The 24,262-nt window shown below is 46.2% G+C and overlaps 1 protein-coding gene across 1 annotated transcript in view; it reads left to right on the top strand.

The window, feature by feature from the left end:
* The window catches only part of AP3B1 (adaptor related protein complex 3 subunit beta 1), a 1,093,919-nt gene that overhangs the window by 237,665 nt on the left and 831,992 nt on the right, over window positions 1-24,262 (top strand). Inside the window, 1 exon segment of the mRNA XM_029575420.1 lies at window positions 16,262-16,444. Coding sequence (XP_029431280.1) covers window positions 16,262-16,444 — 183 coding nt within the window.

Genomic DNA, 24,262 nt, shown 5'->3' with positions numbered 1-24,262 from the left:
CACCACCGATCGATGGGTTCTTTCCATAACCCACGGTTATTTCATCTTCCTCTCTGTGCTCCCAGACTTCCTGCCTGTCCCGGCGTGGTGTCTAAACAATCACACAGTACTCCTCGAGGCAGAGCTCTCCACCCTACTGCAGTCTAGAGCCATAGAACTGGTTCCCTGGGCACAGCAGGAGGTAGGGTTCTATTCCTGGTACTTTCTAATCTCGAAAAAGACTGGTGGCCTGTGTCCTATCATGGACCTCCGAGCCTTAAACAGATTCCTCCAAAAGGAGCGGTTCAGAATAGCTTCCTTGGGCACCAGGCTTCCGCTTCTACAACAAGGAGATTGACACTGCTCTCTGGACCTTTAAGATGCTTACGCCCACATAGGGATCTTTCCTCTTCATCACAAATACCTGCGATTTGTAGTAGGACACAGACACTTCCAGTACAGAATACTACCATTCAGCCTTGCTTCAGCACCCCGAGTGTTCACAAAGTGCCTGGAAGTTGTGGTGGCACAATTGCAACACAAAGGTGTCCATGACTAACTAACTATATCTGGACAATTGGCTCCACAGAAGTTAATAAAGAGAAGGAGCGCTCCACTCCCTCCATCTAACCATACAGCTGCTCCAGTTGTTGGTTTCTCATAAATTATCTGAAATCCCATCTGACTCCGTCCCACCAGCTATCTTTCATCAGACCAGACCTAGACACCACCGTGGCAAAGGCGTTCCTCCCCAGAGAACACACAACCACCCTGTCAAACATGGCCAGCTTGATCCGCCGTCATCGGACAGCCTCTCCTCGTCTGCTCCTCACATTACTGGGACATATGGCATCAACAGTCCACGTCATCCAATGGTTCGCCTCGCCATGAGGGTCACGCAGTGGACCCTGAAATCTTAGTGGTCCCAATCCACTCAAAAACTCTGTGGTTGTCCAGGTAACCAGCCAGCTTTGACAATCCCTCGCTTGGTGGACACAGGATTCCAATCTATGCAAGGGACTACTCTTCCAACCACCACAACCTCAAATAACTGTGACCACGGATGCCTCCAGCCTAGGCTGGGGAGCCTATGTCACTGGTCTTCAAACACAGGGAATGTGGACATCTGGCCCACTACGCCTTGTCCTTTCACTGGGGGAGGGGGTCTGCTGTACGCATACCCTCCTCTTCTGCTCCTCTTGAAGATCCTGCTGAAGTTTCAACAGGACAGAGGGACCATGATCCTCGTGGTGCCTTTTTGGCCCTGACAGGTTTGGTTCCCTCTACTGTGGGATCTGTGGATCAGGGCCCCCGTCCAGCTGGGGACCGCACCCAGTCTGATAACTTAAAACCAGGGCACTCTGCGCCGTCCGAACCTCCGGGTGCTAGCCCTTATGGCGTGGATGTTGAGTTCTTAGTTGTTCAGCCCCTGGCCCTCTCGGACAATGTCTCCCAGGTGCTGGTGTCTTCTTGAAAGCCTTCTACCAGGAAGTCTTACAGTTGGAAATGGAGAAGGTTTTCCACCTGGTGTGTGGGGCATGACTTATATCCCTTCACATGCCTCCTTCCCAAGCTGTTGGATTACTTGTGGAACCTTTCCAAGTCTGGGCTGCAAACCAGCTTTGTCAGGGTTCATCTTGGCGTTGTAAGTGCATACCATTGAGGTGTCTCTGGCACTCCTGTGTCAGTGCAGCCTTTAGTAGGGTGCTTTATGAGGTGCCTACTCCAGTTGAAGCCCCCTCTTCAGCCTCCTGTTACGTACTGGGAGCTTAACATTGTACTGGTGCGGTTCATGTGTCCTCCCTTCGAGCCATTGTGCTCCTGCAACCCAAATTTCCTCACCTGGAAAGTTATATTCCTAGTGGTGGTCACTTCGGCTCGTAGAGTCAGTGAGCTTTAGGCCTTGGTTATGTACCTACCATACACTAGGTTCTTTCATGATCATGTGGCATTGCGTATGCATCTGTAGTTTTTGCCTAAGGTAGCGACTGATTTCCACATTAATCAGTCCATTGTTTTGCCCACCTTCTTTTCCAGGTCTCATTCCCACCCGGGGGAATGAGCTCTTCATACTTTGGACTACAAGAGGGCCTTGGCTTTCTGTTTAGAAGTCACAGGCAGTCCACTAAGTTCTTTCTATCCTTCGATACCAATAGGCTGGGGTTGACGGTGGGCAAACAAACAAAATCCACCTGGTTGGCGGATTGCATCTCCTTTTGCGGGCCTTCAGTTGATTGGCCAAATCAATGCTCACTCTGTGCGAGCCATGGCGACGTCTGTTGCTCATCTGCGAGCAGTCCCCATTGTCAAAATTTGCTGTGCCATGATGTAGAGTTCTCTTCACACTTTTGCCGCTCACTACTGCTTAGACAAAGATGGACGTCAGGAGAGTGCCTTTGGCCAGTCTGTCCTGCGCAGTCTTTTCAGACTTGAACCCAACTCTTCCCGCCTAGTTACCCCTGCTTGGAGCCAGGCAGTCCCCTACTGACCAACAGAGCCACAGTTATTGTGCACTTTGGCACCTTGTTTGGCACCTGTTGGTCTCATCTGTTAACGGCGACAGCCTGGAGCTTGGTATTCATCCACATGTTAGGACTACCATCCTGCTTGTTCTAGGAGAAAGTGCAGTTGCTTACCTGTAACAGGTGTTCTCCTAGGACAGCAGGATGTTAGTCCTCAGGAATCCCGCCAGCCACTCTGCAGAGTTGGGTGGTTATTTTGGTTTGTTTTAGGTTTTTCGCTCATGTTTTTTCTCTGTTACGATACTGAAGGGCGACCTCGCGTGGGCGCGCAAATAGTGGCATGGTGGGCATGCTAAGGTGCTGATCAAAGCTTCTAGAAACTTTGACAAAAGTTTTCCGTGCTGGGCTGTATCGGACGATGTCACCCACATGTGAGGACTAACATCCTGCTGCCGTAGGAGAACACCTGTTACAGGTAAGCAATTGTGCTTTCTCCATTTTGTTTTAAATGAAGTACTTGCTAACTTCATGGAGTGCCCCCTAGTTCTTCTATTATGTGAGAGAGTAAATAACTATTTATATTAACCTGTTAAAGTCTTTTCATGATTTTGCAGACCTCTATCATATACCGCCTCAGCCATCTCTTCTACAATCTGAACAGTCCTAAACTCTTTAGCCTTTGCTCATTGGGGAACTGTTTCATGCCCCTTATCTTTTTGGTTGACCTTTTCTACACTTTCTCCAGTGAGATGCAGCGACCAGAATTGCACATAGTATTCAAGGTGTGGTCTCACCATGGAGCGATACAGAGGCATTATGACATCTACCATTTTATGTCTCGTCATATTCGTAATTACTAATTTTTTGTTTGCTTTTTTGACAGCCACAGCAAACTGAACTGATTATTTCAATATATTATCCAGTATGCTGCTCAGATCTCTTTCCTGGGTGGTAACTACTAAGATAGAACCTAACATTGTGTAACTACAGCAAGGGTAATTTTTCCCTATATGCATCACTTTGCACTTGTCCATTTTAAATTTCATCTTCTATTTGGTAGCCCAATCTTCCAGTCTTACAAGGTCCTCCTGCAATTTATCACAATCCGTTTGAGATTTAACTACTCTGCAAATTTTGTATCATCCGCAAATTTGATCACCTCTCTCGTTGTACCCCTTTCCAGATCATTTATAAATATATTAAAAAGTACTGGTCCAAGTAAAGATCCCTGAGGGTCTCAATGGTTTACCTTTTTCTACTGTGAAAACAGACTGTTTAATCCTACTCTGTTTCCTGTCTTTTAACCAGTTTGCAGTCCACAAAAGGGCACCGCCTCCTGTTGCATGACTTTTTAGTTTTTTTAGAAGCCTCTCATGAGGGATTTAGTTGATTGCCTTCTAAAAATCCAAATACCGTATATACCGGTTCACATTTTTATTCACTCCTTCAAAAACAAATATAGAAGATTTGTGCGGCAAGACTTCCTCTGGGTAAATCCATGCTGGTTGTGTCCCATTAAACCATGTCTATCTAAATGTTTTGTGATTTTATTCTTTATAATAGTTTCCATGATTTCTCCCGGATCACCCCTAGAGCTCTTTTTAAATATCTGGGTTACATTGGCCCCATTCTGGTCTGTAGGTACAACAGATGATTTTAATGATAGGTTACAAATTAATTGTAATAGGTCTGAAATTTTGTTTTTGAATTCTTTAAAAACCCTGGGGTGAACACCATCTGATCTAAGTGATTTTCTACTCTTCAGTTTGTCAATCTGGCCTACTACATCCTCCAGATTCACCGTGATTAGGTTCAGTTCATTTGAATCGTCACACTTGAAAACTTCTTGAATGGGTAACTATCCAACATTCTCTTCAGTAAACACCGAAGTAAATAGTTTGTCTTTCTGCAATGACCTTAACTTTGCTAAGTGCTCCTCGATCATCTAACTGTCCAATCGACTCCCTCGCAGGCTTTCTGCATTTGATATAGTAAAAAAAAATGTTCTTATGAACTTTTGCCTCTATGTCCAACTTCTTTTCAAATTCTCTCTTAGCCTGTCTTAGCAGTGTCTTACATTTAACTTGACATTTCTTAATGTTCAGTCAGATGAATTCAGAAGAAGTGAGTTATACACCTCTACCAGCAGACAGAGATATGGAGCAAACTGATGTCATGGTATATATACCCCTGCAGTGATATTAGCCTGCCAGTATTCTCAGTCCCCAGTAGACGGTGGGTGTGCATCTCCCTACTAGTGATTGCTTCATTTTCTAAAAGGAGAGTTAAGGGTATTACTTTGCCCCACTCTCCTGCAGTGTTACTAAAAGGTCCCTCCCCATTTGAGAATTCCTGAAGTGATTTCTGTGGACTCTCAGGTGAGAGCCTTGGTCCAGTAGTTGGTTTTTCAGCTGAAAGGTAGTGGGCGCAGGAAGCAGAGTGTGGTGCTGATGCATATGCCATCTCCCCCTGCAGCTGGAGACAGTCTCTGTACTTAGCCAGGTAAGGCTCAGCCCAGGTAAGTTTAAACCCCCCCCCCCCCCAAAAACCCAGAAATAAAATACATTTACAGAGACATGAAAGGAGGCTTTTGTGGCATAGGGCTTCCTCCTTTTTCCCGGTACCTGTGCTTGGTGTGCCGTTCTGATGTTTGTCCCACACTGTGGGAGGTCGAGGAATGTGGGCAGCCTGGCTGTTTGAGCATCTTTTGTAGGCTAGGCCCCACTGTGAGGCTTTTTTGCTGCACACCGTGTGGTAGGGCAGAAAGGCATTTTGCACACTTTTCTTAGACTGCTCTCTACAGAGTTTTGGGTTCAGCATGTGCATCTAGCTGTGCATCCAGGTTGTGTGTCCAGTTTTTAGACACTTAGTCGGGCCTTGTATTCATGCGTCTAAGTTAAGCGGCACCTTAAGAGGCTTACTGGTGTGCCCAAGTTATATTGTGTGCCTAAATTGTTTTTACGGTGCTTAGTTTTGGGATGCTTAAGATTTGGACATCTAATTTTTGGATGCCTAGTGTTTTTGGATGTACAAAACAGCTATATGCATGCCGCCGCTTATGCGCACTGTTGGCATTAATGGCGCCTATGCCTAAGGAACCTAAGCATCTTTCTCTTTGCACTGCCTGTCATATTTGGGCATCTCAGCCAGGAGTGCCTGCTAATTTGTGCCAGCGCTGTTTAGAGGCTCAGGGAGAATTGCCACCTTCTGATTTCACTAAGTCTTGTTCTTCCTAGCCATATATAGGCCTGGGTACAGACAGCTCAGGTGGGGTGTCTGATTTTTGGAACTCCTCTAACTGGTTCCTCAGCAGGGGATGGTAGCTTAGTGAATACACCTTAAGTACATCCTGGTCTGGATTTCTCTACTTTTTCATGGGTAGAATTTTTTAGGGGTTGCAATCCTTTCTTCAGGCGCAGTCCTCAGCCCTCTCTAATACTCCCAGAACAGAGTCACAGGTAGGAACCTTGCTGGGACCTACTGTTAAGCGCTAGTGCGGCAATGGGACTTCACGAAGGAGGTCCAGATGGCATGGATGACGACGCCAATCCGGACTCCCTGGAGGATGATGAAATTCCTCCAGAATTAGAAATGTATAGAGGTTTTTGTTACGGTTCTTTCATAAAGATGAGCTGCCAGCTCTGATTTCCCAGAACTTGAAACTGCTCAGAATTCCTGGAGCAGATGCTGGAATTGAGCCTAGGAAAAATCCCATTTTGGTTTCCTTGCGTAAGGCATCTTGTTTTCTCCCTGTGATGGAAGCCATTCAAGAATGAATTAATCATGAGTGGAGCACCCCAAAGGGTAATTTCAAAGGGGGTCGGGTTTTGGAAGGCCTGTACTCTTTGGATCTAGTGACAAGAGTGTGTTCACGTTTTCCAAAGGTAGTGACAAGAGTGTGTTTACGTTTTCCAAAGGTGTGTTCAGTCTCAAAGCGGACCACTATTCCGTCGAAGGAGGAGTGGCCTTGAAGGATACTTATGATAGGATTGAGACTATCCTTAAGCAAGCATTTGATGCAGTGGCAGTGACCTTGCAGATTGTTTCTTCTTGTTCCCTGGTGGTTTGATCTTGTTTACTTCTCTCCCAGGAGGTAGATGACTCTGGGGTGACCTCCAGGGCAGTTATGGAGTCAGCTGCTGCTTTTTTGGCAGATGGGGGCTGTGATTTAGTCTGCTCTTCAGCCAGAAGAGTGGCTTCCACTGTAGCAGACAGGCAACAGTTATAGCTACGAAAGTGGTTGGCCGATGCGACTTCCAAGGCTATCCTTACCAAATAGCTCTTTAAAGGCTCGCTTATATTTAGGAGTGATTTATTTATTTATTTATTTAAGGCTTTTATATACCGACTTTCTTGATACAAATCAAATCAACTCGGTTTACATCGAACTAAGCATAACTATAACCAACCAATTAACAAGTGCCAATTTAGAGGAGCATAAAGTTACATTATAACAAGGATGCCTTAACTGGGAGAAGGAAAAAAAGAGGGGGAGAATGAAGATAAATTTGGAAAAGATAGATAAATTTGGAATAAAATAAAAATATAAAAAAATATAAAATAAATACAAAAAATATAAAATAAATACAAAAAATATAAAATAAATACAAAAAATAAAAAAATATAAAATTAATAAAAATAAAGATAGATAAATTTGGAAAAGATAGATACATTTGGATAAGATAGATGTGGAAAAATTGGCCAGGAAGTGGGGAAAATCCCTGGTTTGTCGTTTGCCAGAGGGCAGGAAGCAGATGCCATGCTCTTTTAACATGAGGTTGTACTAGAGGTTCCAGGCATTTTCATCCCTATAGAGGAACAACCCTTCAGAGAACTCAACCTTTTGGTAAGTCTCAGTCCTTTAGTCTCCAACAGCCAAGAAGGGGTGCAGGTTTGGGTAGTGGAACCTCACGATCTCCCAATGAAGGTTTGCCTATTAGAGGTGGGTTGAGATCACATTGGATCCATGGGTCCTGGAGGTGGTACTAGAAAGGTATGCGCTGGAGTTCTGCAGTTTTCCCTTAGCACATGTTCATGGTGTCTCCTGCCTCTTGCTTCAGAGGAAGCAGGCAGTGGAAACTACATTGGCAAGGCTCCTCAGTCTGAGGGCTGTGGTTCCAGGGCCTAAGTGTCAAGAAAATATGGGTGGTGGTTCCATTTATTTCATTGCAACTAAGAAGGAGGGCTCCTTTCATCCCATACTGGATCTCAAAGGTGTCAAGCGTCATCTGCTGGTGACGGATTTTCAAATGGAAACTTTGCGCTTGGTAAAATGGCCATGCAATCGGAGGAGTTTCTGACCTTCTTGGATCTGTCCGAGGCGTACCTTTATATTGCAATCTGACTAGAGCATCAATGCTTTCTGCGATTCGCAGTTCTGGGATGCCATTATCAGTTTCGGGCCCTGCCCTTTGTTCTGGCCACTGTCCCAAGGACTTTTTCCAAGGTAATGGTGGTAGTGGCGGCAGGATTGAGAAAAGATGGGATCCTCGTTCACCTGTATTTGGACGATTAGCTGTTTCGAGCCAAGTCACTGGAAGACAGTTGCAGAGTGACCCATAAGGTGATTTCCCTGTTGCAGGAGTTTGTCTGGGTGGTGAACCTGACCAAGAACAGTCTTCAGCCTGCTGAGTCATTACAATACCTCTGGGTTCGGTTCGACACAAGGCATGGCAAAGTTTTCCTGCCAGAAGCGCGCATTCAGAAGTTGATGACTGAGCTCTATCTATTATCGAGCACTCTGTGCCCATCTGTATGGTCCTACCTGGAAGTACTTAGCTTAATGGCTACAACTTAATGGCTACAACTCTGGTAGTGGTCCCGTGGGTGAGGGCGCATATGCGACCTCTTCAGTGCTTCCTGCTGTCTCGACGGAACCCACAGTCTCAGGTCTATTCAGTTCAGCTCTTCCTGCCCATGGAAATCTCCTCCCAACTGTGGTGGTGGCTGTAGGCGAATCATCTAAGGAAGGGAGTTTTCCTAGAACCACCGGCCTGGCTAGTTCTGACAACAGATGTGAGCCTTCTTGGTTGGGGAGCTCACTATCAGGAGCTAATGGCGCAAGGGCACTGGAATACAGAGGAGTCTCTCTGGAACATCAATCGTCTGGAAGCCAGTGCGGTCCAGTTGGCATGTTTGCAGTTCAGCAACAGCTGCAGGGTTGATTAGTCCAGATAATGTCATACTGCACAATCACTGTGGCTTCCATCAATCAGCAGGGAGGAACAAAGAGCCAGCAAGTGTTGTAGGAAATAGATTAACTTATGGAATGGGCAGAAGTGCATCTCCTGATTATCTCAGCCTCACACATAGCAAGAAAATACAATGTAAGAGCAGACTTTCCTACCAGGGAGAGTTTGGACCCAGGAGAAATGGGCCTTGTCAGATGAGGCGTTTCAGCTGATTCTGGATCACTGGAGTCCCCATTCCTAGACCTCCTGATGGCTTCTCGCAATGTGAAAGTTCCACGATTCTTCAGTCACAGGAGAGATCCGACGTCATTGAGGATCAATGCCCTAGTGCAGGAGTGAAATATTAAAGCAAGACAGACCAACTGCCTTATATTAAAATAATTTATTTGCACACATATCTCGTGAACAAAAGAGCCCACCTCTGGCCGAGTTTCACACAAGGATGCTCCAGGGGCTCAGGAGTGGTCTTCCTGAATGTGTCTGTGCCCTGGGTCACATCATTCAGGATAACGTCTTTCAGATTGTCATATTCTTCCTGGCTCAGGTGTATTGACTCCAGAGACTGGCTACACCTCTGCTACTCACCACTGTTGTCCACAGCACTCACACGGCCTTTCCAGAATACTCTACATGCAGCTTCCTACAGGCTGCCGGCGGATCAGTCGCAGCCAAAGTACATCAGGCATGGTTCATTCACGTGACCACATCGGCACCAATTAGCGAACTCAAAATGTATGGGAGAAGGGTCGGTATTTCGAATGCAGTTGGTCTGTCTTGCTTTATATTATAATAAACTGCTTATATAATGTAACCGCTTAATACTGTATCCAAAATAACACCATATATATGGAAACTTTGAACATTTTTAAAAAATGTTTTTGGGTAGTAAGAGACCTCATATGATAAGTTATGATATAATATACTCGCGCATATCTCTGAGAAATGGTTCTTGCTTAATGGACCCCACGATTTCACTGGTACATTAAGTTACCACACTTCCATTTTATAATCATTGGTCTCTAAATCTCACCAGTTTAGTAAAAATTTTTCTTTTTTCTTTTTCTTGGATTAACAAGCACTGGTATTCTTCTCTTTAGATTTGACAAGTACTGTTCACTTTCGTTTTCTTTGTTCCTTGACAAACATTATTCTTATATTTATTTGCTGAGCGATTAAACGCTATATCTAGCAAAAAAACACATCGTATCATGCTGGAGGCTGAGCGAATAGGCACTGGAGAAGTGGTGCACAGTCTGCTGCCCGACACGGCTCGTGTTTAGTCAAGGGCAGTCACTATATCTTTGGCTTTTCTGTGATGGAAATGAACCAGTTACTAACTTTTGTATATAACAAACCAAGTAATCTGAAAAAAACACCATACATACTTTCCAGGAGTTGCTCAAACAGTCCTGCTTGTTGTTTTAATACTTGCCTTCTGGCTCTGACAGACCACCTTCCGGTCTGTTTCGTGGGACCCTCCCTTTTTCGGATCTAGTGCAGGAGTGGCCAGAAGGCAAATTACTGTATGCTTTTCCTCCATGGCCCATGTTGGACAGATTGATCTAAAGAATCGAGCACCCCAGAGAGATGTTGCTCCGGATTGGCCCAGGAGGCCATGGTATATGGATTTGCGGTAGCTCCTGGGGGACTCTCCTCTTTGACTTTCAGCACACAGGAACTTGCTAAGTCAGGATCCAGTTCTTCACGAAGATATGACTCTATTTTGTCTTACGGTATGGCCCTTGAGAGGGCTTGATTGCTGAAACGTGAATACTCTGTGGCAGTGATTTCCACTTTGCTTAGGCCTAGAAAGTTCTCTACTTTCTTGGCCTATGTGCAAGTTTGACTAGTGTTTGAGGCCTGGTGTGAGGATCGAGGTTCTCTTCTTCATTTGGCTAAGACCCTGTTGATTTTGGAATTTTTGCAGAATGGCTTGAATAAAGGTTTGGCCCTTAATTCCTTAAAGATACATGTAGCGGCTCTCGCCTGTTTCAGGGGTCAGGTGAATGGTGGTTCCTTGTCAGCTCATCCTGATGTGGCCCATTTTTTGAAAGGAGTGAAACATTGTCCTCTCTTGCAGTTTTCAGTACCCTTATGGAGTCTAAATTTCGCCTTGGATTTCTTAGCGGGTCCTACGTTTAGACCAATGTGTAACCTGTCCTTGCGGTTACTGACTGAAAATGCGCAAAACAAATAGCCACAAGAACTACCAGAAAGTTTCTGAGCTGCAGGTCTTGTCTTGCCAGGAGTCTTTCCTCTGCGTGACTCCAGGGGCAGTACAACTGTGTACTGTTCCGTCTTTTTTAATGAAGGTGGTTACTGAATTTCACTTGAATCAATCCATCTCCCTGCTGTCTCTGGACAGAGAGATTTAGAAGAGTATCATCTGTTGCGACCTTTGGATATCAAGAGACCCATCATCTGGTATCTGGATCTCCTGTTTGTTTTTCATGGCAGTACTAAATAAGAAGAACTGGCATCGCAGGCTACAATAGCCCGCTGGATTAAGGAGGTAGTCACAGCAGCATATGTTGATGCTGGCAAGCCGTTACCTAGTTAGGGCTCATTCCACTAGGGCTCAGGCAGTGTTATGGGCAGTTAGTTTGCTGTCGCCCATTGACATTTGCTGAGCGGTAGCGTGGTCCTCCTTATACACCTTTTCCAGGTTTTATCGTCTGGATGTGCAGGCCCAGGAGGACGCAGTCTTTGCATGTGTGGTTTTGTTTGGACCGCGGGCAGCCTGCCACATTAATCGGGAGTAGCCTGGGTACATCCCACTTGTTCTGGATTCATCTGACTGGACAGTAAGAAATGAGAAATTACTACTTACCTGATAATTTCCTTTTCTTTAGGATAGTCAGATGAATCTAGCTTTCCTCCATTGCCTGCAGAATGTTTAGTATGGTCCTCCTGTGTGACTACTTCTTTCTGGAATTTCTGGTAAGTTAGTCCAGTCCCTAGACTAATGTTACATTCTTATCTGAGATGAATGTTGTCTGTTGGCAGAGTATTGAAATGGTTATCTGTTTTTTGTTTTAATTTTTTATTTATGCATTTTCAAATTATACAAGATTTTATCTTGATCAGAAATATAAGAGCAGAGTTAGAAAACGAATAGAACATCACAGCAAGAAAATTTAAGTCTCTTATTCTCAATAGAAGTCCCCAATCTGGGAGTGGTCCAATTCCCAACCCAAAGAAATATATCAAAGAAAGGACACAATAGACAACAGCAGCCATACTATTTATCTAAGGGGAACAACTAATGTATTACAACTGGAGGTTATTGGCTGCACTGGGAGTTTTCCCTATCAAAAATTGAGTTAACTGAGGGGGATCATAAAATATATATGAATTATTTTGGTATTTAATTATGCACTTGCATGGGAATTTCAAAAAGAAAACTCACACAATTTGCTGAACCCGCAGTTGCATCAAGAGAAAAGATTTTCTCCTTTAAGTCTCCCTCGAGACATCCGGGAAGACCCTAACTTTACACTGAAGAAATAACTCTGATCTGTGATGAAAATAGAGTCTCATTAGCCAATCTTTATCTGGTTCAAGTACAAGAGTCACAATAAGTAGCTGGCACTAACAATTCTGTATCCGATGTCTCCAACATGGTTGAAAGAACCATGCTTGGTTCTCCTACTGGGATTAACTGTGTTATTGTTGCGCTCGGGGGTGGACCCAAGTCCTGTGGCAGTACAGGGACTGGCCACAGGGTACGGAGCACAGAAGGAGACAGAGGCAGTGTAGATCTTCACCACTGGAAGCCCAAGGTACCCCTGGGAGGAGCCTGTAGGGACTGGGCCGCTGGGACTTAGATGGACCTCGCAGGGTCTCCTGGGAGAGTCTGAGTCCGGCGTGCCCTCAGACACTGGGAGAATGCTATCGGGTTTGAGGCTGGAAACAAGTTGGAGGAGAGCGAACCAGAATAGAGTTGGTGAGGACAAGGCTAGGGACAGAGCCAGAGTCGAGCAAGGTTAAAGTCCAAGAATCAGTCCGAGGAGTGGTCAACGAAGCAAGGGTCAAGATCGAGAGGTCAGGCAAGGTCGAAGAGCAGGCTAAGGTCTTTGGCAGGCAGGCAGGTCAGGAACAGGCTGAGGTCTGCGGCAGGCAGGCAGGTCAGGACCAGGCTGAGGTCTTTGGCAGGCAGGCAGGTCAGGAACAAGCTGAGGTCTTTGGCAGATGGCAGGCAGGCAGGCAAGTCAGGAACAAGCTGAGGTCTTTGGCAGGTGGCAGGCAGGCAGGTCAGGAACAAGCTGAGGTCTTTGGCAGGCGGCAGGCAGGCAGGTCAGGAACAAGCTAAGGTCTTTACCAGAAAGTCAGTCCGAGGTAAGACCAGGGAGACGAACACAGGAACAAGCAGGTACAAGCAGGAATGGAACTGGAACAGAAGGATCCTGGAACGAGACTAGGAACAAGCAAGCAGGATCACGAGCAAGGGCAATCTCAGGAACAAACCGACCCGATTGCCAAGGCAAGGAAGTGAGGCCAGGAACTTCCTTATAACATAAGTTGAATCAGGGTGCGCCGCAGAACTAGGATTCGCCCTGGAACCTACATCGAGGCGGCTGGTCCATGTGCGTGCGTAGGGGCGTGGCTAGCTGCTGAGATGCCAAGGCCTTGCGCAAGGCCCGGCGCGCGACTGAAGGCCCCGTGATCACCGCCGCGGGATGCCGGGGCCTAGCTGGACTCGCAAGGGCCACGAGGGAGACAGGACTGGGACCCGCTGTGTGACACTGAAGGTGAGCAGTCCCATGTGCGGGTGGGGCACGTAACAGTTATTCCCTCTTTGCCTATCCGATCTTTTAAACTTTGGCATGTAAAATATTTTAGACACTGGAGGGATTGCATTTTCAGAAACCTGTAAGATCTCCATTAAATACCTCCTAAACATCTCCCTAGGAGGTATTAAGGGATCTTGAGGAAAATTGATAAATCTTAATTTCTATTTTTTAATGCATTTTCCAGGTTTTCAATTTTCAAAGCAGTACTAGCATTTTCTTTAATCATGGCAGTCTGTGCCTGTTGAATAGCACTTACTTGATCTCTTATAGCTAAAAATTGTTGATCCTATTCAGTTGTTGTATTACAAAAAAAATTTCTTCCAAATCATTACATTTTGAGATCATTGGAAATAACTGTTGTAGAATTGAACTCTGGAGATCAATAATGGCTTCCCATATAGTCTCAAGTGAAAAAACTGAAGGTCTTTGGACTGTAGGTAACAGTATAGTTGATCTCGGCACGGTAAGCCCTCAGAGCCTCCCAGTCTTACATCTCGTACCATACCCAGCTGTCCACGATTTAAAACTGGACTCACAGCTGCCACCTTTGCTCCGTTGTCCCCCGCTGGGTTTGGCTCGCTTGCTCCCAGGTCTAGAGGTGTCTCTCCTGACGATTGAGCAATTCTAGCGATAGCTGAATTACTGGGTGGTGTTCCCTCGGTGGGGCTCAAAGGTGACAAAAGAGCCCAAGAGAGGGGAGCTCAAATTCCCCTCCCCCTCCCTCCAGCAGCTGAGTCCCCGATGCTGGGCTGCTGCGCGGGCGTCCATCTGGCCGGAGAAGGGAGTCAGGGGGGCTGCGCTGCAGGGAAAGGCCCCATCCTAGGTTTCCGCTTTCTACCCATATACCAGGTAAAAAACAAGCAGGAATTAACATTTTAGGAAATACCCGAGAGAGCCGACGGCATGCTCAGTCTATCAATCCGCATCTTGGATCTGCCCCTTGGTTATCTGTTTTTAATCAAGTTTTTTACTAGTCTGACCACAGTTGCTTTTGAAGAGAATACTGGCAGCCTGATGTTACTGTAGGGGTGTATATATATACTGTGGCATCAGTTTGCTCCGTCTCCATGTGCTGGTAGAGGTACATAACCCACTTGTTCTGGATTCATCTGACTGCCCTAAAGAAAAGGAAATTATCAGGTAAGTAGTAATTTCTTAATTCTTATTCTTTATCTTATTTTCTTCTGATAGATTCTTCCAGTTTTTGAATGAAAATATTTTGGCTGTAATAGCCTTTCACCTCACTTTTTAACCATGCCGTCCGTCATTATGCCTTTCTTCTACCTTTCTTAATGCGAGGAATACATCGGGACTGTGCTTCTAAGGTGACATTTTTTTTTTTTTTTAAGCAATGTCCACTCCTGTTGTAACTATTAACCTCTGTAAGTGCACCTTTCAGTTATTTTTAGCTGTTTTTCTCATTTTATCAAAGTTTCCCTTTTGAAAGTTTAGCACTAGAGGCATGGATTTACTTACTGTCCCCCTTCCAGTCAATTCAAATTTGATCATATTATGATCACTATTGCCAAGTCGCCCTACCACCTCTCACCAAATCCTGCGCTCCACTCAGAATTAGATCTAAAATTGCTCCCTCTCGTCTGTTCCTGAACCAATTGCTCCATAAACTGTCATTTATTCCATCCAGGAACTTTATCTCTCTAGCATGTCCTGATGTTTCACTTACCCAGTCAATATTGGGGTAATTGAAATCCCCCATTATTACTGCCCTACCAATTTGTTTAGCTTCCCTAATTTCTCTTAGCATTTCTCAGATGTTTCGTTTATAACATAGGTATGCAAGACTTAAGCTCGCTGTGATCTCCCCTACCGCCTGATCAAAATGACAAACGCAGGTAATGGCTTAAACATTAGGCTTAGTTTATTACAAATAACTTGCCCCAAGCCCTTAACCGTTTAATACAATAAGCCAAAAACAAACCCCAACACATTTCCCCACCCCTTTCTTCTTTGTCCTTCACTTGACGTCTCGTCGCCCCCCCCCCCCCCCCCTACTTACCCCGCCTCGGCTCCAGCGAGGGTAAGCTTGCAGCCAGAGCATCGCGCCCCCCCCCCCCCTTTGCTCTTTGGCCATCCCGTGTAGCAGCCCCAAAGTACACGAGATTCTTCTCCCCCCCCCCCCCAAATTTCCTTTATAATTCAATACAAACTTATAACTTAGGGCTCGGGCTTCCGCCACCACTGCGACAACCTTTCCATCACATCCATAGCTCTTCTTGCCAGTTTCTTATGGCCTGGATTGGCCACTGTTGGAAACAGGATGCTGGGCTTGATGGATCCTTGGTCTGACCCAGTATGGCCTGTTCTTATGTTCTTACAATCCTCATTATAGGGAGGAAGGGAGGGAAAGCAAGCCCTGCTCTTTGCCTTGCTGCCTAACACTGACTGAGGCACCTAGCAATAGGCGCCCAAACTGTTACCCCTGTGTGACCAGTAGCATGGCAGCATTTCGAATTGCTGCTGTTGCTAAGGGTCACAACCCCCTTCCCCTCTCCTACTCTCCTATCTCGCTGGCTTGCCCCATGTTATACTCGGCAGAGCGGGCCAAGCCCACGCTGCTTCTCTATATCTCTTTCTGAAATGAGATATTGGATCAGTTACCATGCAGAACGATTACTGAAGATATGTTAACATTGTTTATTTTTGCCTTTGCTCGCTTCATTATTATATGTAAGCCAGCTACTATGGCTTCCTGCCCCATTTGTAAACTAAAATGTTTTTTCCCTAAGTGGAGTTTTAAAAACATTTGTGTTAAATCCTGCTTGCGCTACTCTTAGTATAGAAATAATTTTATAAACTCTTTGTTTTTGTTTTTCAGTTGGTGGCTGGGAGTGTTGTAATGGCATTTGAAGAAATATGTCCTGACAGAATAGATCTGATCCACAAGAACTATCGGAAGCTATGCAATTTGCTTGCAGATGTAGAGGAGTGGGGGCAGGTTGTTATCATCCACATGCTAACTCGATATGCACGTACACAGTTTGTGAGCCCTTGGAAGGAGGTAAGTGAGCATACATATTAAATATGTTTTTTGTTTAGATGATTCCGTTTTTGCAGAGACTTTCCTCAAGAGTGTAATTCCATTGATAGTATACTACATGTAATTCGTCCTTCCCGATGTTCCGTGTTGGGGGACTGACATCTCAATAAAGATTTGGCATTTCGGATTATTGAACTTTTCTTGTTAATTGTTTTTTCTGGGTTTCTCTATATGGGCCTTTGCAGTCTATTTTGCAACACACCTGTTGGACTGTTTTTGGAATATTTTACCATCAAGAAATTAACATTTTTATTTTGTGGTGGTTCTAATTTTCTAGAGCTTTGCAAAATATTTTCATGGCCTCATGAAACTAAACTGAAAGCAAATCTCTCTATTTTCATAATTTTTCTACCTCATAAAACTTCATTTATTTTCTATATTTAGAACCCGGGACAGACTTTCAAACCCACGCGCGGGCATCCATGTGTGCGTAGTTGCTGGCATGCGCACATGGATGCGACAGTTTTATAACATGCGTATGCCGACGTGCTCATGTTATAAAATCTGCTACCTGCATGCACGATTTTATATTGGTGCATGAGAGTGCCCAGTCGCGTGCATAAGTGGGGGTGATTTCAGTAGATGCGCACGTTGACACAGTAGGCCCTATTCCCTGTTCTGCCTCAGCCCGCTCCTTTCCTGAATTTCCTTATCCCCCTACCTAACCTGCCTCCCTTTTCCCCTATTAACCTCGACCCCCTAAAACCCTGCTAACTACTTTTTTTTTTTTGTTTTACTACTTACCTGCTCTCCTGAGCAGCAGTAGGTTGTGCGGGCCGGTGGGATTCTCGCACGCGCTTAAGCTTGACAGTGCCTAATGGTGCTCCTGTTTATCCCATCTGTTTATCGGGTAGCCCTTCAATGTGTGTACTGGCAGATATGCATGTGGCTGCAGGCCTGCGAAAATCCACGCAGCATGTGCGCGGCCCAGCCACATGAATATCTTCCTGATTCTGCACGTGCAGGGCTTTTAAAATTCAGCTTTGCTGAGTCAGATCAAAGACCTTTCAGCCCAAAACTTCTGTCAAAGTTTCCAGAACTTTGACTGGCCCCTACTGGACATGCCCAGCATGACACTAACCCTGCAGCCAGCAGGGGTCTCCCTTCAGTCTTCTCTTTTTCTGCGCAGCAGTATTCTTGCGGTTAAGGAGCTCTGCAGAGATTCCTGACAGGAATTTTCCTCACGGAATTACTGAAAGTTCATTTGCCCCACAGGGTCCCTCCTCTAAATTTTTCAAGCCACGGTACTCCGGTAAGTTTTTACCTGTTTTTCCGTTGATTACCATCGAGTTTGGCCCTCGCAGCCTACTGGCCGTTGACCGTACTGCGGCTCAATTTTTTCCATGGCGTTGGGGTTCCGTCGGTGCCCGGACTGTAATCGCACCATGTCCATCACAGACCCCCATAAAGTCTGTGTTATGTGTCTTGGATGAGAGCATGATGTCTTGACCTGCACCAAATGTGCCTTAATGACACCAAAAGGTCGCAAGGCTAGAATGAAGAAGATGTAACTTCTCTTCCTTGCTCAACTCCGTCCATTGCATCGACGTCGTCGGAACCGGCACCGTCAACTTCGCGCAAGCATTGTCCACAGACTGGTGACCTTCCGGCATCAACGACATCTCGGCCTTCGACACCCTCTACTCCCCCTCAGGACCGAGGGGATCGTAGAGACAAACATCGCCACCAGCATAGAAAGTCTTGGACCATCGAGGGAGTGAAATCAACGACCTTGCCATCGTCTGAGCCGACGTCGAAGAAACTCCATCCAGAAAAGGCACCGACCTTTTCGGCGACGGGGTCACCGAGGCAATCCTCCCCCGATGGGACATCGGGAGCCGCGACTCCGCCTTTAACGGTGGTCCCTCCGGCTATGCCTCTGCCTCCTTCTTCTGTTCCAGAGCCGGGGCTGCTTGCTCCAGGTCTCCAAGAAGAACTGGACTGGATGGTTCAGGAGGCCATTGACAAGGCGATGCACTGACTCCAGGTTCCTCCGGTATCGATCACCGACCCGATTCCGGCAGCGTTGGCATCATTGCTCTCCAGGATGGAAGCACTTATTGCCACTTTTCCACCGATGGACCCTGGGTCACCGATGGCGCCGGTGCCCTCTCCGCTCACTCTGTCATCGGGAGGAGAAACACCATTTTGCATCCTTCCTTCGGGAGTTCTGCCTCAGCCATCTATGCCGATATGTCCATCGCCACCGATCCAACCATCTGTGCCGATATGCTAGTCGGCGCCACTGAGCCATCCATCGATGCCCTCTATGCCTGCGCCGATGCCTTTGATGCCTTCATCGGTGCCTCCGATTATTCCTTAAATCCTTCGGAGCCTAGTCCAGGACCTTCATATATCCCACCATCCCATCCCCCTCTACATCCTAGAGGGGCAGGTGCTGATCCTTATGATACCTGGACTGATGATTCTTCACCAGACACCGATTATTTGCCTTCACCACCTTCACCCACTGAAAGTAGAAAGCGTTCTCTTCCAGAGGACCTTTCCTTTATAAATTTTGTAACGGAAATGTCTGAATTGGTTCCCTTCCAATTACAGACTGAACAGGATGATAGGCATCAGATGATGGAGTTGCTCCAATTCTTGGATGCTCCCAAGGTAATAACCTCCATCCCTATCCACCAGGTTCTTCTGGATCTCCTGAAGAAGAACTGGGAACATCCTGGCTCCATTGCTCCAGTCTACAGGAAAGCTGAAACTACCTATTTGGTGCAGTCAGCTCCGGGCTTTCAGAAGCCACAATTGGATCACCAATCTGTAGTAGTGGAACCTGCACAGAAGAGAGCAAAGAGATTAAAGCCTCACACTTCTTTTCCCCCTGGCAAGGAACAGAAGTTTCTAGATGCCATTGGTCGCCGGGTCTTCCAAGGATCAATGCTCACCTCCCGAATTGCCACTTATCAGCTCTATATGACCCAATATAACAGGGTCATTTTTAAGCAGATACAAGACTTGGCGGACTCCCTGCCTCAGCAATTTCAAGAACAGCTCCAAACCTTAGTAACCAAAGGTTTTGAGGCAGGCAAGCATGAGATCAGATCATCTTATGATATCTTTGACACTGCTACTAGGGTATCTGCAGCTGCTATTTCGGCGAGAAAGTGGGCCTGGCTCAAGTCTTCCCACCTTCGCCCTTAGGTACAAGACAGGTTATCCGACCTGCCTTGTGTAGGAAATAATCTGTTTGGAGAACAGATTCAACGGACGGTGGTGGAACTTAAGGACCTTCATGAGACCCTAAGACAGCTCTCTCTGATGCTTTCTGACTATTCTTCTAAACAGCCCTTAAGAAAGGACTCTAAAAAGTCATTCTTCCGACTGAAGAAGTCCTACCCGCCACAAGACCTTTTCAAAAAGCACAGTCTCGTCAAACACGTAAACAAAAATCACAAGCAGCTCCTCAACCAGGGTCTGCTTCAGGTTTTTGACTTCCACCTAGAGAGCAGCAGCCAGATTCCACTGCCTCACATACCAGTGGGAGGTCGATTGTGCCACTTCCACAACATATGGCACTCAATCACCTCAGACCAATGGGTACTGGCAATAATTGCTCAGGGTTACGATCTGAACTTTCTCTCCGTGCCACTGGACTCCCCACCTCTACCGACGTGGAGAACATCCAATCACTCCATCCTTCTGGATCAAGAGGTCTCCCTCCATCTCCAGTCCAAGACAATAGAACCTGTACCCTACTCTCAGCATGGCCTAGGGTTCTATTCCCGGTACTTTCTAATCCCCAAAAAATCGGAGGCATTCGTCCTATTCTGGACCTACGGGCCCTCAACAAGTATCTCCAGCGAGACAAGTTCAAGATGGTAACCTTAGGCTCGCTTCTTCCTCTTCTACAAAGAGGAGACTGGCTCTGCTCTCTGGACCTCCACGACGCATACACTCATATTGCGATAGCTCCATCTCTTCGCAAATATCTGAGGTTTCTAGTAGGCCCCAAGCACTGTCAATACCGAGTGCTTCCATTCGGCCTAGCATCTGCGCCATGAGTCTTCACAAAATGCCTCGTAGTAGTTGCAGCTTTCCTCAGGACCCAAGGTGTTCACATCTACCTCTTTCTAGACGACTGGTTAATCAGGGCTCCCACTCAGCAAGCTGCTCTGTCGTCCCTCAATCTGACCTTACATACTCTAATTTCATTAGGATTTCTTGTCAACTACGACAAATCCTACTTAGTCCCATCTCAAACCTTGTCGTTCATTGGGGCAGACTTGGACACCTTGCAGGCAAAGGCTTTTCTGCCTCGACAGCGAGCTCTCACTCTCATGTCTCTTGCACGCCAGCTGCAGTCTCAGCACTCCTCGACTGCACACCGCTTTCTCATTCTCCTGGGACACATGGCGTCCTCAGTTCAGGTCAAACCAATGGCCCGTTTGGCCATGAGAGTCATACAGTGGACTCTAAGGTCTCAATGGACTCAAAGCATTCAGCCCCTGTCGACCATTGTCCACATAACACTAACTCCATCAGTCTCTTGCCTGGTGGAAAAATCAGATCAATCTTCTCCAAGGCTTGCCCTTTCAGGCTCCAAACCCTCAATTAATTCTCACCACCAATGCTTCCAACCTTGGATGGGGAGCCCATGTGGCCGATCTGCAGACACAAGGCTCTTGGTCTCCAGAGGAAGCCAAACACCAAATAAATTTACTGGAACTTCGAGCAATCAGATATGCTCTCAGGGCATTTCAGGATTACCTCTCAAATCAAGTTATCCTGATCCAGACGGACAACCAGGTGGCCATGTGGTACATTAACAAACAGGGAGGCATAGGCTCCTTCCTTCTGTGTCTGGAAGCTGCACAGATTTGGGCAGAAGCTCTCTCCCATTCGATGTACCTCAGGGTCACCTACTTGCTGGGAGTGGACAATGTGTTGGCAGACAAGCTGAGTTACATCTTTCAACCACACGAGTGGTCTCTCAACCCCTCGGTGGCGAACTCCATCTTCTAACAATGGGGATATCCTCAGGTAGACATCTTTGCGTCTCCTCAAAACCGCAAAGTAGAGAAATTCTGCTCTCTCATTCACAGCAAACACAGCCCAGAGACGCATTCTCCCTCTCGTGGGCAACCTGTCTGCTCTACGCATTCCCTCCACTTCCTCTTCTCTCAAAGACTCTCATGAAGTTAAGTCAGGACAAGTGAACCATGATCCTGATAACACCTCACTGGCCACGCCAAGTGTGGTTTCCAATTCTGCAGGATTTCTCCATTCGCAGGCGCATTCCCTTGGGAAAGGACCTGCTTCTGATCACGCAAAACGACGGGTGTCTCCGCCATCCCAACCTTTACGCCTTGACCCTGACGACATGGATGTTGAAAGGTTAATCCTTCAGCCACTTAACCTTTCTGAACCAGTTTTCCGTGTCTTGATTGCTTCACGGAAGCCTTCCACGAGAAAAGCTTACTCTTACAAATGGAAAAGGTTCACGTCATGGTGCTCTTCTCAGTCCCTTGACCCCTTTTCGTGTCCAATCATGAAGTTTTTGGACTATCTCTGGCATTTATCAGTCAGGTCTTAAGACTTCTTCCATCAGAATGCATGTCAGTGCGGTAGCTGCCTTCCATAAAGGTATCGGGGATGTTCCTATATCAGTACAACCCATTGTAACACGTTTTCTGAAAGGATTGCTTCACCTCAAGCCTCCACTGCATCCTTCGGTCCCTTCTTGGGACCACAGCCTGGTTTTGGGTCTGCTCATGAAATTACCATTCGAGCCTCTTCACTCCTGTGATCTTCGCTATCTCACATGGAAAGTGATTTTCCTTCTGGAAATCACTTCATCTCGCAGAGTTAGTGAATTACAGGCCCTAGTTACTTATCACCTTATACTAAACTTCTGCAGGACCAGGAGGTACTCCGCACTCACTCTAAGTTCTTGCCTAAGGTAGTATCAGAGTTTCACATTAATCAATTCATTATACTACCTACCTTCTTTCCCAGGCCACATTCCAATCCAGGAGAACAGGCTCTGCATACCCTTGACTGTAAATGAGCTCTAGCATTCTACCTAGACCGTACAGCTGCCCACAGGGAAAACACTCAATTGTTTGTCTCTTTCCACCCTAACAAGTTAGGGAAGCCTGTGGGTAAGCAGACTTTCTCCTCCTGGTTGGCGGACTGCATATCCTTTTGCTATCAGCAAGCGGGCATTCAATTTCAAGACCGTGTTAAAGCACACTCTGTGAGGTCCATTGCAACTTCAGTAGCACACCTACGATCAGTGCTGCTTCCTGACATTTGCAGGGCTGCCACCTGGAGTTCTCTCCACACCTTTGCAGCCCATTATTGCTTGGACGAAGCCGGAAGACAAGATTCCATCTTCGGCCAGTCTGTCCTTCGTAACCTATTTACAACATGACGTACCAACACCCTTCCACCTGCCCGGTGGGGTTCAGGATGCCCTCTACCAAATTCCACCCCAATTGTTGTGCCCGTTGCACGCCTTTGGGTACATTTGGTGCATGTTCAGACATCCTCAGCTCGGTACTCACCCATATGTGAGGACTACCATCCTACTTGTCCTGTGAGAAAGCAAATGTTGCTTACCTGTAACAGGTGTTCTCGCAGGACAGCAGGATGTTAGTCCTCACGAAACCCGCCCGCCACCCTGCGGTGTTGGGTTCGTAATGTTTTATTTTATTTTTCGGCACTGCCTGTAGCTTTTAAATAAGACTGAAGGGGGGGACCCCTGCTGGCTGCAGGGTTAGTGCCATGCTGGGCATGCCCAGTAGGGGCCAGTCAAAGTTCTGGAAACTTTGACAGACTTTTTCCATGATTGGGCTCCATCCTGTGATGTCACCCATATGTGAGGACTAACATCCTGCTGTCCTGTGAGAACACCTGTTACAAGTAAGCAACATTTGCTTTTCTATGATTGCTTGAAATCTGCTGGTTGTTAGTCTCATGGCATGTTCCCTTGTTTTAATATTATTTGAAAGGGTAAATAACCATTTTTTATCTACCCATTCCACTCATGATTTTATAAACTTTTTTTCATGTCATGAGAACTACCATACTGAGTCAGACCGAGGGTTGATCAAGGCCAGTATCTTATTTCCAACAATGACCAGTCCAGGTTACAAGTACCAGATGGGATTCCAAATAGTAGATAGATCCTATACTGCTAACACCCATGGATAAATAGTGGCTTTTCTCAAGTCTACCTGGCTAATAATGTTTATGGAGTTTTCCTCTAAGAACTTGTCCAGATCTTTTTTAAACCTTGCTTTGCTAATTGCCTTTTCCACATCTGACAATGAATTCCAGTGCTTAATTGTGCATTGAGTGAAAAAGAATTTTCTCTGAGGACAAACAAGATGTTAGTCCTCACACATGGGTGGTATCATCAGTTGGAGCACCGACATGGAAAATTTATGTCAAAGTTTCTACAACTTTGACTTGCCATGTCCAGCATGCCCTGTACCACATGTCCAAGTGGGGTCCCTCTCCAGTCTCTTTTTCCGCAGAGCTGCAGCATCACGGTTGGTGAGCTCTAATCTTGGCCTTTTGGCCTGTTTTTGGAAAACTTTTATCTTTTCGCATCTTCTGCAAGTTTTTTGACATTTGATGCTGGGCTCCTCTGTCCATACCTGTTACAGAGTTCCTAGTCAGAGTTTTCATTGTTTATCAGTGAATTTCCTTTCGTAGTCTATTCCCCCATGGTAGTGGTGCTTCGGTGCCTGCCGGCTATCGACAGCCACCACCATCCATTTTGATTGTGCGCGCATCTGGTTTCAGCAATGCCCT

The sequence above is a fragment of the Rhinatrema bivittatum genome, chromosome 1, assembly GCF_901001135.1.
Source record: "Rhinatrema bivittatum chromosome 1, aRhiBiv1.1, whole genome shotgun sequence".
NCBI classification, from domain to species: domain Eukaryota; kingdom Metazoa; phylum Chordata; class Amphibia; order Gymnophiona; family Rhinatrematidae; genus Rhinatrema; species Rhinatrema bivittatum.
This window is presented reverse-complemented; position numbering and strand designations above follow the sequence as displayed.